This window comes from Barbus barbus (assembly GCF_936440315.1).
Source record: "Barbus barbus genome assembly, chromosome: 4".
NCBI classification, from domain to species: domain Eukaryota; kingdom Metazoa; phylum Chordata; class Actinopteri; order Cypriniformes; family Cyprinidae; genus Barbus; species Barbus barbus.
Window position 1 is genome coordinate 23,505,231 of NC_136732.1, and position 15,074 is coordinate 23,520,304.

The 15,074-nt window shown below is 35.7% G+C and overlaps 2 protein-coding genes across 3 annotated transcripts in view; both read right to left on the minus strand.

Moving 5' to 3' along the window:
- The window catches only part of LOC306869079 (uncharacterized protein), a 409,393-nt gene that overhangs the window by 201,964 nt on the left and 192,355 nt on the right, over nucleotides 1-15,074 (minus strand). The window lies entirely within an intron of this gene.
- On the minus strand, nucleotides 224-11,627 carry LOC306869080 (adhesion G protein-coupled receptor E5-like). Of its 2 annotated transcripts, none has more exons than XR_013784147.1 (20): nucleotides 11,349-11,627; nucleotides 9,541-9,624; nucleotides 9,192-9,341; nucleotides 8,956-9,108; nucleotides 8,712-8,858; nucleotides 8,491-8,613; nucleotides 8,154-8,197; nucleotides 7,937-8,056; nucleotides 7,351-7,504; nucleotides 7,148-7,264; nucleotides 6,874-7,061; nucleotides 6,613-6,777; nucleotides 6,056-6,250; nucleotides 5,746-5,963; nucleotides 5,586-5,652; nucleotides 4,871-4,962; nucleotides 4,567-4,735; nucleotides 3,180-3,275; nucleotides 1,318-2,101; nucleotides 224-1,242 (listed from the first exon to the last, which is right to left on the minus strand). XR_013784147.1 is itself a non-coding variant. In XM_079415674.1 (20 exons), exons 1-19 carry the CDS (start codon nucleotides 11,374-11,376, stop codon nucleotides 2,060-2,062), a joined length of 2,352 nt encoding a protein of 783 aa, XP_079271800.1. In that variant the 5' UTR covers nucleotides 11,377-11,627; the 3' UTR covers nucleotides 224-267; nucleotides 2,057-2,059. The 2 variants fall into 2 exon arrangements, 1 of the variants encoding a protein (XP_079271800.1); XM_079415674.1 differs by having other exon boundaries at nucleotides 224-267; nucleotides 2,057-2,101.

Sequence of the window (15,074 nt, forward strand, 5' to 3'; positions counted from 1 at the left end):
AGGCCATCATTTGTTTTGTAGCCTACAGAACAAAAGTCATATCGACCAGTTTATGTCTTAACTCATATTTCAATCTTTGATTTCCTGTTTCACCAGTAGCATTAATAGATTCAGCTGAACCATAAAAGGACTGCATGCACATTCACAAATTTAGCATATCAAAGCATGTTCCAACTCTAATATGCATGACATTTAAAGAAGCAGCAGGTATCTGAGACGTGAGGGGAATCCAAATAAACATTTTAATATAAAAAAAACAAACAAACCCTGAAACATCAAAAAATAAAATAAGCATTAAATAGTGACAGCCAGGTAAGGAAAAGTGCAGAAAATGAAGGATTCGTGTGCAAAATGTAACTCAACTTCACCATAACTAAATATTCAGAACAAATCATGAACCAGTTTATGCAGAATAATGTGTTGAATATGGAAAACAAAAGCATACACTTTCATAAATTAATATTCTTGAATGTTTTAGATATAGGAATATCCTGGGAAAAGCCTCAATCATTTGCCTGCTTGGTAATTGATGACAGCAGCATTGGTGATTATTCTGTGTTTTAAAAAATATAATTATTTTTAATAAAAACATTAAAACATTCTTAGGATTTTATTTACACTGTTGAAAAGTTTGGGGTTACTACATTTTTTGAAAGAAATTAATACTTTTGTTTTGCAAGGACACGTTTTTCATAAGTGACAGAAAGACATTTATAATTTAAATATTAAAAACTTTTTTTTTTTTTTTTTTTTTTTTTTTTAAGAAGTGCTGTTGATCAAGGAGACATGAAAACAAATTTATCAAGCACAATTGTTTTCAACATTGATAATGATTATAACTATTTCTTGATCATCAAATCAGCATATTAGAATGATTTCTGAAGGATCATGTGACACTGAAGACCGGATTAATGATGCTGAAAATTCAAACTTTACCATAAGAATAAATTACATTTTTAAAATATGTATCAATCGAAAACATACATTTTAAATTAGAATATTGCTTATTTTTTTAATTCAATTTAAAAATAAATAATTTCATTTTAAGGCATAAGACATCAAAAAAGAAAAAAAGAAGAAAGAAACAAAAATGGGTCACTGATGCTCCAGAAGGTAAAACAAAGCATTAAGAGCCTTCAAATTCAAAGGTGAAAACTTTGAATTTGAAGATTAGTGTGAATTGAACTTATTTTGTCTTCTGGAAAACATGTAAGTATCTTCTGTAGTTTCTGAAGGGCAGTACTAAATGAAAAAAATATGATATTTAGGCAAAATAAGTAAAATATACACATCTTCATTCTGTAAAAGTTTACACACCTGGCTCTTAATGCATGGTTTTTCCTTCTGGAGAATCAGTGAGCGTTTGAACTTTCTGTTATAGTTGCATATGAGTCCCTCAGTTGTCCTCAGTGTGAAAAACATGGATCTCAAAATCATACGGTCATTGTTGGAAAAGGGTCAAATATGCAAAAGATGCTGGAAAACCAAAGAATCTGTGGGACCTGAAGGATTTTTCTGAAGAACAGCAAGCAGTTTAACTGTTCAGGACAAACAACTATCCAAAAAAAAAAAAAAAAAAAAAAAAAAAAAAGAGCCATGAGGTTGAGGTTGTGCCTTGGTTTGGTCTGTTTTCCTATGCACCTAATATCAGTAAGTTTTTTTTTTTTTCCTCTATAGTCAATAATCAACTACCCTCATACACCTGTAGGCAATGGATAAGTGGCACCTATCTACCTGCAGGTGTACGAGGGTAATTGATTATTAACTGTATCGAGGAAAAAAACAAATCTTACTGACCTCTAACTGCATCATGTTCTTGATTTTAAGGAGAAATTGCAGCAAAAAAGAGACGCTTTTAAAATATGTCCTTGAAAAATAAAGATTTAAAAATGTTAAAACTTTCTTTATAAAAGGATCCTAATGGAAAGAAACGTTCCCCTAAAAGATAAATTCCCCAAATACAATTTCTGAACATTTCCACAGAACACAGATAGGGAAATAATGTGAGACTCCTACTTGCAAACATATGGAAAATTGAATGGTTTGTTGAAATGACCTCTTAAATGTGTGATTCACCAGTGTGATTATCGCTCCTGGAGGCCTGTGAAAGAGTGCAGGCAGTCAGATAATTTGTCTAGCTGATTTATATTCACAGTCACAACTAGTTATTAAAGGAAAACACGCAGCTCAGTTTGACTAAAATGCTTCAATGATCATCTCTCTTCTTAAGCATTCAGAAAGCAAAGATGCAAATGAGAAATGCTTTCTGAGAAATTTCCCTTCTGAGCGTGCGGTTAGTATGTGATATTTGACATCCATGTTATTATTGTAATGAGTACGATTCATCTCATGACCTGATTGATGATGATGTCAAAGCAGCAAGTAAACATTTAATAGTCTCAAAATGTTAAAGGAATAGTTAAGACAAAAAAGAACATTTATTGAAAATTTATTCACCCTCAGACCATTCAGGATGTAAATAAATGAGTTTGTTTCTTTATAGGAACAGAACTGGAGATATGTAGCATTACATCAGTTGCTCACCAGTGGATCCTCTGCAGTGAATGGGTGCCGTCAGAATGAGAGTCCAAACAGCTGACAGAGACATCACAATAATCCACACAACTCTAGTTTATCAGCTAACGTCTTGCAAAGTGAAAAGCTGCATGTTTGTACCAAACAAATTCATCATTAAGGCATTTTAACTTTACAGTGTAACTTCACGCCAAGATACTAGTGCACAATTCATAATAACACTTCAGTAATAACTGTTGTCCTCTCACATCAAAACCAGCTGATGCATTTGTTTCTTTTGGACTGTTTTCTCTTATAAATGGTGCTTGATCTGTGCATATTTCTCCCCTGATTCAGACAAGATTACTTTTTTTTTTTTTTTTACTGGAGAAAGTAATATTAGGGCCAGAGGATATTTTAGGCAGAAACAATGGTTAAAAACTTTTAATGATGAATTTGTTTCTTTCAAGGCACCCATTCACTGCTGAGGATCCATTGGCGAGCAAGGGATGTAATGCTACCAAATCTGTTCCCATGAAGAAACATACTCATCTACATCTTGGGCAGCCTGAGGGTAAATGTTCATTTTTGGGCGAACTATTCCTTTAATGTGCACACATTCGCAAAGCAAGAGCTATCCGGCTCCTCTTTGAGACTGAGTTTACCTGCAATTTGCTTGTTTGGTTTGAGGTGAACTCTGTATATTTCCTCTTCTGTGGTGCGCAGATACAGGACAGGAATTTGGCATACTCCTCTCTCACCTGTCAGGAAATTGCAGAGACATTTATCACAGACAATAGCAAGTGCATTTTTATGATCATCAATTTATCATCATAACAAATGTGTCTGTGAGAGTTTAGCGGCTTTTAGTCTATGTTTATGATCTTTGAGGTTGACTAATGCTAATATTTTCTGTAAGATCTAAGATCTTTATATATCAAAGGTGCATAAGATCACCCCAAAAAAACAGAAACAGTCGGTGGACTGTTTGGGCTTCTTGGCTTACTTGCTGCTCCTCTAGCATTAGCATTAATTTCCTTCTGCAAATTGTGTAACTGTCTGTTTTTGTGTTAGATTAATTTACATTTGTTTAAAAATATATATACATCTTGTGGTTTGTGCTAATAAGTGAATATGTTGAATGTTTATGTTTAATATGTTATTCTGTTAAAATTGCCTATAAATAGAATCATTAATTCCATCTGAGCTAAAATTACCTGTTTCCCTTAGAACTCTTAAAAGGTATCAAAACTGTAGTGACCAGATACACATTTAAATTTTACAGTCATTCTCTTCCCAGAAATCAGACCAAAATACAGTATGTGACTCATTCCGCACTACAAAGATTTTTGTCCAATCGGATGCTCTCTAGAATGAAAATTGTTCCGCCTCCTTATAAAACCACCCCTGAAACTGACTAGAAAGTTGCAAATTAAATTTATAGGGAAAAAAAGATGTCAACAAGCAACATAACATAGCGGATGTCTTTACAAACAACATAAACCCAAAACTACTAATATAATATTAATAATTACAGTCATTTTTCAATCATTTGATTTAATAATTGCAAATTTAAACCCAGCCACCTCTCACTAAAAAGTTTGCTATTATGAATGAACTGCAGTTCTTCCTAGTGTTCATGCTCTATTTATCATCCCCAGTCCTGTGTCAACATACAGGCCTGGTTTCACAGACAGGGCTTAGACTAAGCCAGGATTAGGCCATTGTTCAATTAAGACATACAAATAATTTTTATAAACGTGCCTTAGAACAAAAAAAAAAAAAAAAAAAAAAAAACACATTACTGGTGTGCATCTAAATACAAACTAAGGCACTGATATGTTTTAAGATCAATCGGTGCAAGTTTCTTTCAGTTGAAACAGCTCAGACTTGCATTTTAGTCTAGGACTAGGCTTAAGCCTTGTTTGTGAAACCGGGGGTTATTGTTTTATTATTACATGTCCCTGGCTTAATATTTTGTCAAAGCATGATTGATCGTTCCATATTTTTAGCTAAACTCTGCTTCTTTGTAATGAGATGAACAGGACTCACTTGTTTTGAGAGCCAGCAGTGCATGATGAACATCAGCACCCCCTGCAGGCTGCTTAGTATCGTGAAGATGTATGACATTGGCAGAGTGTTTTCATCAAACTGAAAACAACCAAACACCCACATGATGCCAAGGATACACAGCTGAGCAATTGCAGTGACCGTAAATGCCCTGTAGATGGAGATAAAGATCTGCTTATAGCGCACTGTTACAAATACTAAAAACATAAGTGCATAAGAGATGTCATTCAAAATCATAATTATTCCGAACTTTGACTGGTAGTGAGGGTTTAATAACATTTCTCACTTGATTTTGTGAAGACTGTCTAAGTCTGGGTTGAGGGAGGAAAATTTTTCTGCCAGCTTCCATATTGTTATGAGGAAGAACAATACATTAACCTGAAATGAACAGGCAAAATGTAAGGTTTACACAATATCTTTCATTCTTTAAGCTCCTTTAAACAGATTTTTGATTGTCGGTAATGTGGCACTTTCCAGTAATAGCATAAACTATGCTGTTTAAAGTACAAATTCATGGTTTTTGTTTTGAGAACTATTTAAGACAATATATTTGATAAACAATAAGAGTAACATAAGTAGTTTACCTGCACTGAAAAAATATATATTATATAATATATTATCTCAATTAATTGGTTTTATTGTTATTTAAATATTTAAATTATTAAAAATAACTGAATCAACATACATTAGGTTATACAACTTTTTAAATGTGACAATTACATGTTTTCCCCACTGGATAAAATGTAACATTCCTAAAAATTCTGACATACATTTTATGGTACTAAAACTTGTGACACACAACAACAAAAAATATTGGGACATCATTTATACCACCTTTTTACATCATTGTATTGTAGAAAGCCATTTACCCATTTAGATACTTTTTTAATGCAATAAAATATGTGATGTGATATATTTAGTTTGGCCTTCCCTCATTGCCTTGCTCTTAGATGCTATTTTCTAATATATTTGTGGAAAATGCCATGTTAAGAGGTACTTACAATAATTATGACACAAACTGGCCCATAAAAGCTCCAGATGAAGCCATCTGAAATGTTGAGCCAACAGCTACAGATGAAGAAAAACATCTTAATTCCATTATGAACAAACCTGAAATTCTAATTAATGTCTGCAAAGACATCAGTAATGTCTAAAACTCACTAGCTATCGGTGCCATATCCACTTGCGTTCACTGTGGCTGAAATGGCAACGATAACAGCAGGAACTCCATAACCAACGGCAATCATATAGATGGACCTCAGCGTTGTGTTGAAGACCAGCACCACCATGCGGAAGAGCTGCACTCCTTCCAGACACATCCAGCAGAAGGAAGCCAGGAATAAGTAGTGCAGAATGCCTGCAACGACTGCACAGCCCACCTGAAGGACAGGAAGTGAACGCTCAGGATGTCTATTATCAGACCCAGACAAACCAACCCAGAACAATAAACTTGTGTGAAGCCGCAGTTTACCTTATTCTCTGTGCGGGTGATGCCCACGAGAAACACAAAGTAGGCGATGAAGAGGCTGATGCAGAGGTGCAGGTGGATGGTGTTGCGTGTGCTCTGGATGGACCGCACGAAGTAAAATGTGATAATGCAGATGAGGAAGCAGATCAGAGACAGCGACAGTCCCACCAGTGTGATCAGACGGAGCTCGTATACATCCTAGTTAAGAGAGAAAATTAAGATTCTCCTTAACAGATTTTAACTAACAGAGCACACATTGTTCTCTCTTTTGTAGCATGCATTTTAATCCTCTGTTGCACTGTACATATCATAAGTCATTGCAGTTATTCAGGGTGTGACCTTTGTCCCTCACCCACAATCCTGTATGACTATTCTCTTATATCACAACATTGGCTGCATCTGAAATCTTAGGTAGCAAGTCAGAGACTTTGCAGTTCAAAAACACACATTCACACAAAAACGAACCACCAGCTGCAACTTTCAGACAAATATTTTTTGTCTTATTAGTTTCACTTTTATTATGTGCTCAATATTTGGTGACAAAAGTTAGGAATACAAACCCCAATGTCATAGAGAGCCATAAGCACAGCAAAGCTGCTGAGGTGAGAACAGGAGCAGACGGTCTGATTGGCATCAGATCTCACTGTAGTGCAGCCATGTGTTGACCACGCGCCCCCTTTCAGTTTATGATCCCAAAACACACACATATGCTCCTCATTCTTTTTCTGGAGGGAAATGTACATGTAGAAATATCAATTAATAATACGTCACACTGGTATAACACATTATATGTGGTACATTGAGAGCAAATTGTTCCATACCTCCAGATGAGAAAACGTGAGCTTTATTGGTTTCGTTAGATTGTCGGTTTCTTTGTTACTAACAGTGGCAGTTACTACTTTTGAATTGATCTTGAAAGTTTGATTTTGCTGTGTCTCTAAATGGTTAAAATAGCTGTTGAGTGATTTCTCCAGATCTTTGTAGCTGAGGAGAGCTGCAGTCGTAAAGCCTGGTTCATGCACAAAGACATGTCCAAAAATTAAACTTTTTATTTTTGTTAAAATTTACTCTGTAAATAAAATTAGGAATATATACCAAGGTGATTATTTCCTGTTGCGGTTTCCCAGTGGGAGGTAAATTGTATGTCATTGGTGGACATCATGAAATGACCCTCGGGTGAAGAATTGCTCCTCTTAACCAACATCTCCACTTCTGAAAGGCAAAAACCACATTACAAATGTAAGAATAAATTCAGTGAAGCGGATGTATGATACTGACATGTAATATTTTGGTCTTACCAGTTTTAACGTTTACTCTCCTGGTCTGACTTTCAGACAACAGAGGTCCTATCAGTTTTAGCATGCTTTCCACAATACTAAACAATGCTGAGACTTTAGCATTATCACCACTGAAGCCACCAGAAAGGAGAGCATCTAGAGCACGCAGAAATGCCTGTATGTGGGTGGGTAAAATAAGAGAGATTTGTGGATCAAGATGATGTGCAAGTATAAGCACTCATTTGAGCTAGTTGATAGCTAGTTAGTTTACTATGTTAGTCAACTCACCAAGAATTAGTGTACTTTAAAGCATGAAATCTTATTGAAATTTTGTGATTTAAAATTAATTTTAAAATGCTTAATTAGACAAAGTACCCTTTTTTGCTTAAGTGTGTTAAGAAATAGTCAAGAAAGTGTATTGCCTTTAAGTAGCCCATTGTTGAATTAATATTACATCATCTGCAAATATTATTCTATAAAAGTTATAGAAGTATTTTAAAAAATGCTTTACATTTTTTTTTTTTTTTTTTTAAATGCAGGGGTATACATAGGCAAACTATTCTATTTTTGCAATAAAACTGATTTACAAATCAGACTGGTTTATCACCTCCAAAAATCTTTCTCCATCCCCTTGTGCAACATGCTCCTTGCTGACAGACTCACTCTGACTCAGAACCAGACAGGTGTTGGTCATCAACGAGACGAGATTTGTGAGCCCTGGAGATACCTACACAGACAACACAGAAAAAGAGAGATCAGCATTCTGGTCAATATGAATGACTGCAATAGTCTTTATCAGTAATCTAGTAAAAATTACACAGTACCTGGGATGGGTCGCTCTCATTTAATAATCTGTCGCACTTAAGATCTGAAAAACAAAACAAAAAACAAAATATAACCAAGCAGTATCACACGAGAAAAGGTATGGCTGTGATTATTAGGTGATTACATCTGATCACACACAGATTGTGTGTTTGCAAGACAGACCAAATCAATAATATATTACACTCTACAAACTGATACCCTAAAATGGTCAACAATTACGTCAACAATATTAATATTTGGTGCAAACGCAACTGTTTTGTGCTATGAATTATGGGAAAGCATAAAATAGAAAGGATATTTAGGAAGCAAAATGCGCTTTCAACAGAGAACTCTTACCTGTGCATTTCACTTGTTTCTGACCATAGTTGGTGAATCCTGAGCTGCACACGCATTCATGACCGTCTTTGCTGTTTTTGCAGACTCCTCCTCCACATATAGATTTATCAAGGTCACATACACCTTCATCAACAAAACAGCATTTTAAAAAAATCTTAAATTTCTCAAAAATAAACTTAAATGTGTCAAAATGTGAACTTGAACAGTTTTAAAGGACCTACTCTGGCAGAGTTCACTTGTATCAGTGAAGTTAGTTTCTCTTGACTTTAATCTGAATCCAGCATCACAGATGCAGTAGTAATTGCCAGGAGTGTTATGACATGTTGCATGTTTTCCACAAAAACTGGGATCATTGCATTCATCTCTGTCTGTAATTTAGGGACAGATAATAAACAAAAGTCTTAAATGAAAACTCTCACATTAGACTGCAAGCCAAAAAATATCTAGGCTTTAATAGTGTCTTACCAATACACTGAACTCCTTGTCCTGCATTATTCATCTCTTTTCTGTCTCTGGAAATGTAGCCAGCTGCACATGTGCAATTATAACCTCCCTCAGAATTGACACATTCTGTATTAGGACCACAATCAGCGCTGCCATCCACACATTCATTAATGTCTGAAATGAGAAGAACAGAGATTCAGATGTTTTCTCTGCTGCACAGAGATCAAATGAGATTCATCATATCAAACTCTCTTTACCGTGGCATTGAATCTCATCATTTTGTGTGAAATTGCGAGTTGATTGAGTTGTGAATCCTTCAAGACATTGACAGAAGTAGCTCCCATCAGTGTTGAAGCATGTTGCATTTTTTCCACAAATGGATGGACTAGACTCACACTCATTTTCATCTGTAGCAATGACAAGAAAAGTAGGAATAACCACAACACTTTTTCTTGATTTGTATTTACAATTCATTTATGAGTGCTGTTTCAACAATATCAACAAAACATGATTATTACTTTTTTTGTGGGGCCATTATAAATGTTAACATGTATTTTCTAAAGAAATGTATGAATGTATCATATATGTTTGATTTCTTGTTCATACCTACACACTTTCTTTGGCGTCTTATCTCTCCAGGTTTGCAGTCTGTTTGCATCAGGATGTTCTCTGTCAGTGCTAACAGAAGAACTATAAGCAGAAAATAAAGAGTCTTTGGTGTAGTTTGATGCACATATAGTGAGGTCCAAAGTCTGAGACCACATTGACAATATGGGATTTGTTTTATGAAAATATGCAAATAGTTTTAGGAACTGTCAAAAGTCAAAATGAAGGCATTCAGAAATTCATGTTAATTTTCAATTTGACTTTTCAAGTACTTATGTAATGAAATGGTCAATAATAATAATAATAATAATAATGCAAAATAGAAGCATTTTCAGTAGTGGTCTCAGACTATTGGACATCACTGTATATAAACCTTTTTTTGTTTATGGCACCATTGACTATTTTGCTGTCATGCATGTCAAATTGAGCCATGTTTTTACCCATCCTAATCTCATAAAACGTGCTAAAATGACTCAAAATGATTTAGTGCCTATATTGGCTAAATTGCCATTCAGTTTACTAGGAATAACAGTCTTAGAGACAAAACTGGAAGTAGTATCATGACAGTTGAATTGAGATGATGGCCAGTCAGGAAGTACACTGCTCGAGAGCTATGGGTGGGGTGCTGTGCAGTACTGTGGTTAACAGATTTAACTTACAGATCCAGCATACAGATCAACACACTGTCACATGCTCTGACCACAGGCTTGGTCAGCCAGAAGACTGTTCAAAAGTGCTGTAATACTTTTTACCACCACATTGGTGACTCAGCCATAACCTAAGGTGTGGTCTTGCTCATTATTTTGAAACCAAGCACCAAGCAAACAATAATTTAATGATTTTGTTCTTATTCTTTTCAGTTTAACAGTTAGCTTTTTTGTAACACTTTTTTTTTTTTTTTTTTTGCTCTTCATAGTTGTTCCTGGGTTTGATGTCATTGTCCCATCAGCCTGGGCCTCTCAGCTGTTGACACATGAAAACACCTTGGATTTCCTGTCCTGCTTTGGTTTTCCGCCAATATTTTTCCATTGTCAAAGCCCCGTAATATCATGCTTTAAAGGGATAGTTCACCCCAAAATAAAAAAATCTGCCATAATTTACTCACCCTCAAGTTATTTCAAACCTGTATGACTTACTTTCTTGGGTGGAACATAAAAAAGGACATTTTGAAGTGTGTTTTTTGTCAATGGTTATCAAATTGGTTTTATTACCAACATTTTTCAAAATAACTTCTGTGTTCTCCAGAAGAAATAAAGCCATAAGCTTTGCAGTGACAATGAGTAAATGACAGAATCTTCATTTTTCAGTGAACTAACTCTTTATCTCTTTTAACTCTGTCATTTTCTCACAATATCATATCAACTCAATATTTTCATACAGTTTTACGATTGCAGTGTCTTTGAAGGTTAATGAGTTTGCGTATTTCCCCAAAATCACTTTCATTTCACGGTTGTTTCCCAAACACTTCAACAGAATGTCTTAAGACTACGGCAGCAGGAGCAAAACCCTTTGAGAAGACAAATAGATTCTCCATTCATCACATTCAGCTGGTGCTTTCCAGATTACTGGAGCTCAGGCCCTGCTTCAGATAAAAACGACCCCATTGTGACATCAGATTTTCCTATCTGTGGCAGTTTCCTCTTATGCCCATTTACTGTTTCTCTATTTTTTGAAACCGCAACGATTACGCAGTTGTTGGCAGGGCAACGTTTCATTTAGCAAAACCACACAGTGGCTCCATACAAACATCTGTCTCTACATTCATCAGTGGAAACTTCAGTCCTGAAGAAATCTGAAGCGTGACTCACCCAAACTCAGCAGATACTTGTGCCTCATGGTCAAAGAGTGAAAGAAACTTGCAAAATGAGAAATTCCAAGTTTTTGAGGCTCTTCACAAGTTGTCTTTCTTCAGGCTCCTCTCCAACTGTCTTTGGCTTCTATGCAAGGCTTGTAGAGTCACTCCTCAAACCTTACCATCCAGAAAAAAACTTTATAAGTGAGGCAACTTTTATATTTGAATGCCTCCTTTTCTCAATCTTGCTCTCAGACAAGGTCTTGTGTCTCTCTCGCTGACTCTAATGCTGAACAAGCCTGAAGTGCCTGAAAGAGTTTTGTCGGTCCAGCCCCCTGCTCTGGTTGACACTGAGAGGGAGGGAGTGAGAAAGAAGTAGCAAGAAAATGAAAATTGGCTTCATGATGTATTGTTGAGCAACTCTTTCTTGGATGATAATCTGTTCGCATAATATTTCTATTTCATTAAGAACCATTAAAAACAAACAAGAAAAACCTACTTTTTTCAGTTCAATTATTAATATCGTTAATGTACACATGTACACAAAGCATTCAGGTAAAGTTGTAAATTGAACATATACAGTATTTAGTTATCTAACTCGTACCAGTGAGTTGGCAAGAGTAAAGGAATTGCATGCAAAGCATCGACAAACTTTTGACAAAAAATTTTTCAGAGCATCATGTATTTTAATTACAAATATATCTTAAGTTGAGAGTACTTCTAACAGCCAGCATTTTTAAGTTTTACAGGTCTTTTGTCTTGCAGACTTCACATGTGTGATATGATGGTGAATTTGTATTAAGTGTTCTTTTAAGTTTTTGTAAATAAAGGTTCAAACTGATACAACGTGTTGGCTGTTATTGAATATACACATGCATTTGTAGTTGAACTGAATGCAGATCACATTTAATGACATCCTTTTTTACACCAAATTAGTGTTAATAGTGAACACATACAGTGTTGTTTTAACTCTATGGAGTGTTAAAAAAAAGTAACACTATTTCAAGTGTTAGTTTAACTCAATTTAGTGTGGACCTATATAAACGCCGAAAAAGTGTTAATTTATACACTGCGAGTGTGAATTTTACGCTTTCACATTTGCTATATAACACTGAAGATGCATTTGTACGTGTGACTTCCTGTTTTCGTGTTCTCATGATGATGCTCTTTAAGAGCATTCTGCTTTCAGTGTTGATATTTTAATCACCCATGCAGTTTCTAACACATGCATGTTTTTTTTTGTATTGTTTTAGGTTAACAATACTCCAGTGTTCCTCCCTAAAAATGCATTTGCCAAAATAACCTTTAGCCCGTATTCATATACAGAGGTTCCTATGGGAATGTTTGTTTGACAGATTTAATGTTACATTGCACTAACATTGTCCAAAGTTATATTTGCTCAAACAATGTCTTCTAGCTGTGTTCCTTTGGGCTAGATTCACAAACGGGACAAATCAACAAATAGGCTAATGTCCCAGACCTCTCAACAATGGCACCCATTTGTGTAGTTCTGGTGTTGCTGTGACCTGTTGATTGATTCTTTGATATTGCAGCTTTAAAGCATTGTGGAAGAAAAATGGCTTTCTTCTTACAACATATTTTAAAATTGATGTTGTTGTCAACATTGGAGAGATTGTATCACTACCCAAAAATAAACTAGGACTACTCAGCATTGTACATTAGGTGCACTCTCAACGCAAAAAAATTAGATAAGTGCTTTGATACCTTAAGACACCTCAGTGCATGTTTTCTTTTATGGAGAAGACAATCCCATATGATGCAGTATGAAGAGCTATGTATTATGGGATTGAAACATCCAAGCCGGGGTATGAAGCAAGAGATTTGTTCAAGATACTGGTCATTGACATGTTCTTAAAGGGATAGTTCACTCAAAAAGTTATCCCATGATGTACTCACCTTCAAGCCATCCTAGATGTATACAACGTTCTTCTTTCAGATGAATTCAGTCAGAGTAATATTAAACAATGTCCTGGCTCTTCCAAGCTTCATAATGGCAGTGAATGGGGGGGGGTTGAGATTTTGAAGCAAAAAAAGTGCACCCATCCATCATAAAAAGTACAATTTGGGAGGGAAATAAAGACTTCAGAAGGGGGCAATGCCAAAATAACAAACGTTTAGTCTAGCTTGAGTTAGAGTCTTACTAAGTCTCTCAGAGAAAAGAAAATCAACAACAGAATGTACACTCACTCCCGGTCTAGCCACAAACCAGGAGAAAAAGGGGTTACAAAATAAAATGGCAGTAGTACAGATACAGATCCCCAAAAGAAGCACAGCAGCTTCAGTAACCAGACTGGACAGGACATAGATCATTCTCTGGAGAAGACTTCTCATCTGTTGAGCGTTGTGCTCTGATTTTATGCTGCTTCCCTCCTGGGTGGTAAGCAGGTGCAGCTGGGGGAGCAATCAGGCTTGTTTGCAGGGTTACTAAGGTTTGTGGTAGTCAGTTTACTGGTATTTGCACCATTATTTATTGCCACAAAATTCATGTCTTAACCCATTATGCAATTGCATTATTAGAAGATTACATGCACCTGATCATCATCTGCTCTGCTTGTTTGAATAGTTTGTCATTATGGAAATTTGTGTTCTTTAATTTGTACAATATCAGTAGATCACCCATTGCAGAACTGTTCACTACTGTGTGTACACTTGGATGGGTTAAATGGCCACTTCCCTTCCCCTTTTTTGAGATTGCAGTCTCACTTTTTAAAAGTGTACTGAAGTGAATGTGTTAAGTGGCTTTTTATTTCATTAACATTATTAGCAAGTACAGTTTTAAGATTAACGCTACAAGTGCACATTGTATACAATTAAGCACATTTAAAAAAAAAAAAAAAAAACCTAACCACCAATGACCTAGTAATGTAGTCCACTCAGAACACATTAGCAACCATATAGGAATTTGTTAAAATCGACCCACAGCATTGTGATAGCACATACTATTTTCATTTTCTTCAACTCTATAGTCATTTGAAAGAAATCTATACAATTTAAACATTGTGTTGCTTTGTTGAAGGATTATTATTTTTTTAACTCATGATTGATATGAATGGTCTTGGGTTTGAGTTTCGGTACGGTAACTGCAGGGAATGTAGGTAGGAGGAATGAATATACAGCGCTCTCTTCCACCTTCAATACCACGACTGAGGTGAGACCCTTGAGCAAAGCACTGAATCAAAAATGGCTGCCCACTGCTCCAGGTGAGCGTTCATGTTGTGTGTGTGTTTGTCGGATGGGTGAAATGCAGAGCACAAATTCCAAGTATGGGCCACCAACCTTGGCCACATGTCACGTCCTTTCCCTTTCTTTAAATCACTGTTAGGATGTAAAATAATATTGGGTTCCCCTATTAAACACCCAACATATGTTAATATGGGGGGCTTATATACAGAGGGGATAACAAACCTAACGCAGATTTTTCTCCAGACACAGGAGCAAATGATCAGGGAGAAATGAGGGAAACTACAAGAGCTACAAAAGCACTAGAACAAAACTAGAAACAGGAACAGAACAAAAAAGTCCAAATGGGAGAAAATATTTGTGTACACAGCGCATGTCTGCAGCTCTGTGGATCCAACAGAAACACAGGAAATGACACAAACATACTGCACAGTGCCTCAAAATGTTTAATTACTATATTTACTGGATATGAATGTCCCTGTTTTGTCAATTGCTGTATTGGATTATGCCAGGACACTAACTTTATATATCCACTAAAATT

Bases quoted from the DNA above. Each gene is read 5' to 3' on its own strand.
- LOC306869080 (XM_079415674.1), bottom strand. From the start codon at position 11,376: ATGAGGCACAAGTATCTGCTGAGTTTGG. The intron at 9,342-9,540 runs GTATGAACAAGA...TCATTGCTACAG, and splicing joins ACGCCAAAGAAAGTGTGTAG to ATGAAAATGAGTGTGAGTCT. The intron at 2,102-3,179 runs GTAAACTCAGTC...ACTCTTTCACAG, and splicing joins ACCAAACAAGCAAATTGCAG to GCCTCCAGGAGCGATAATCA.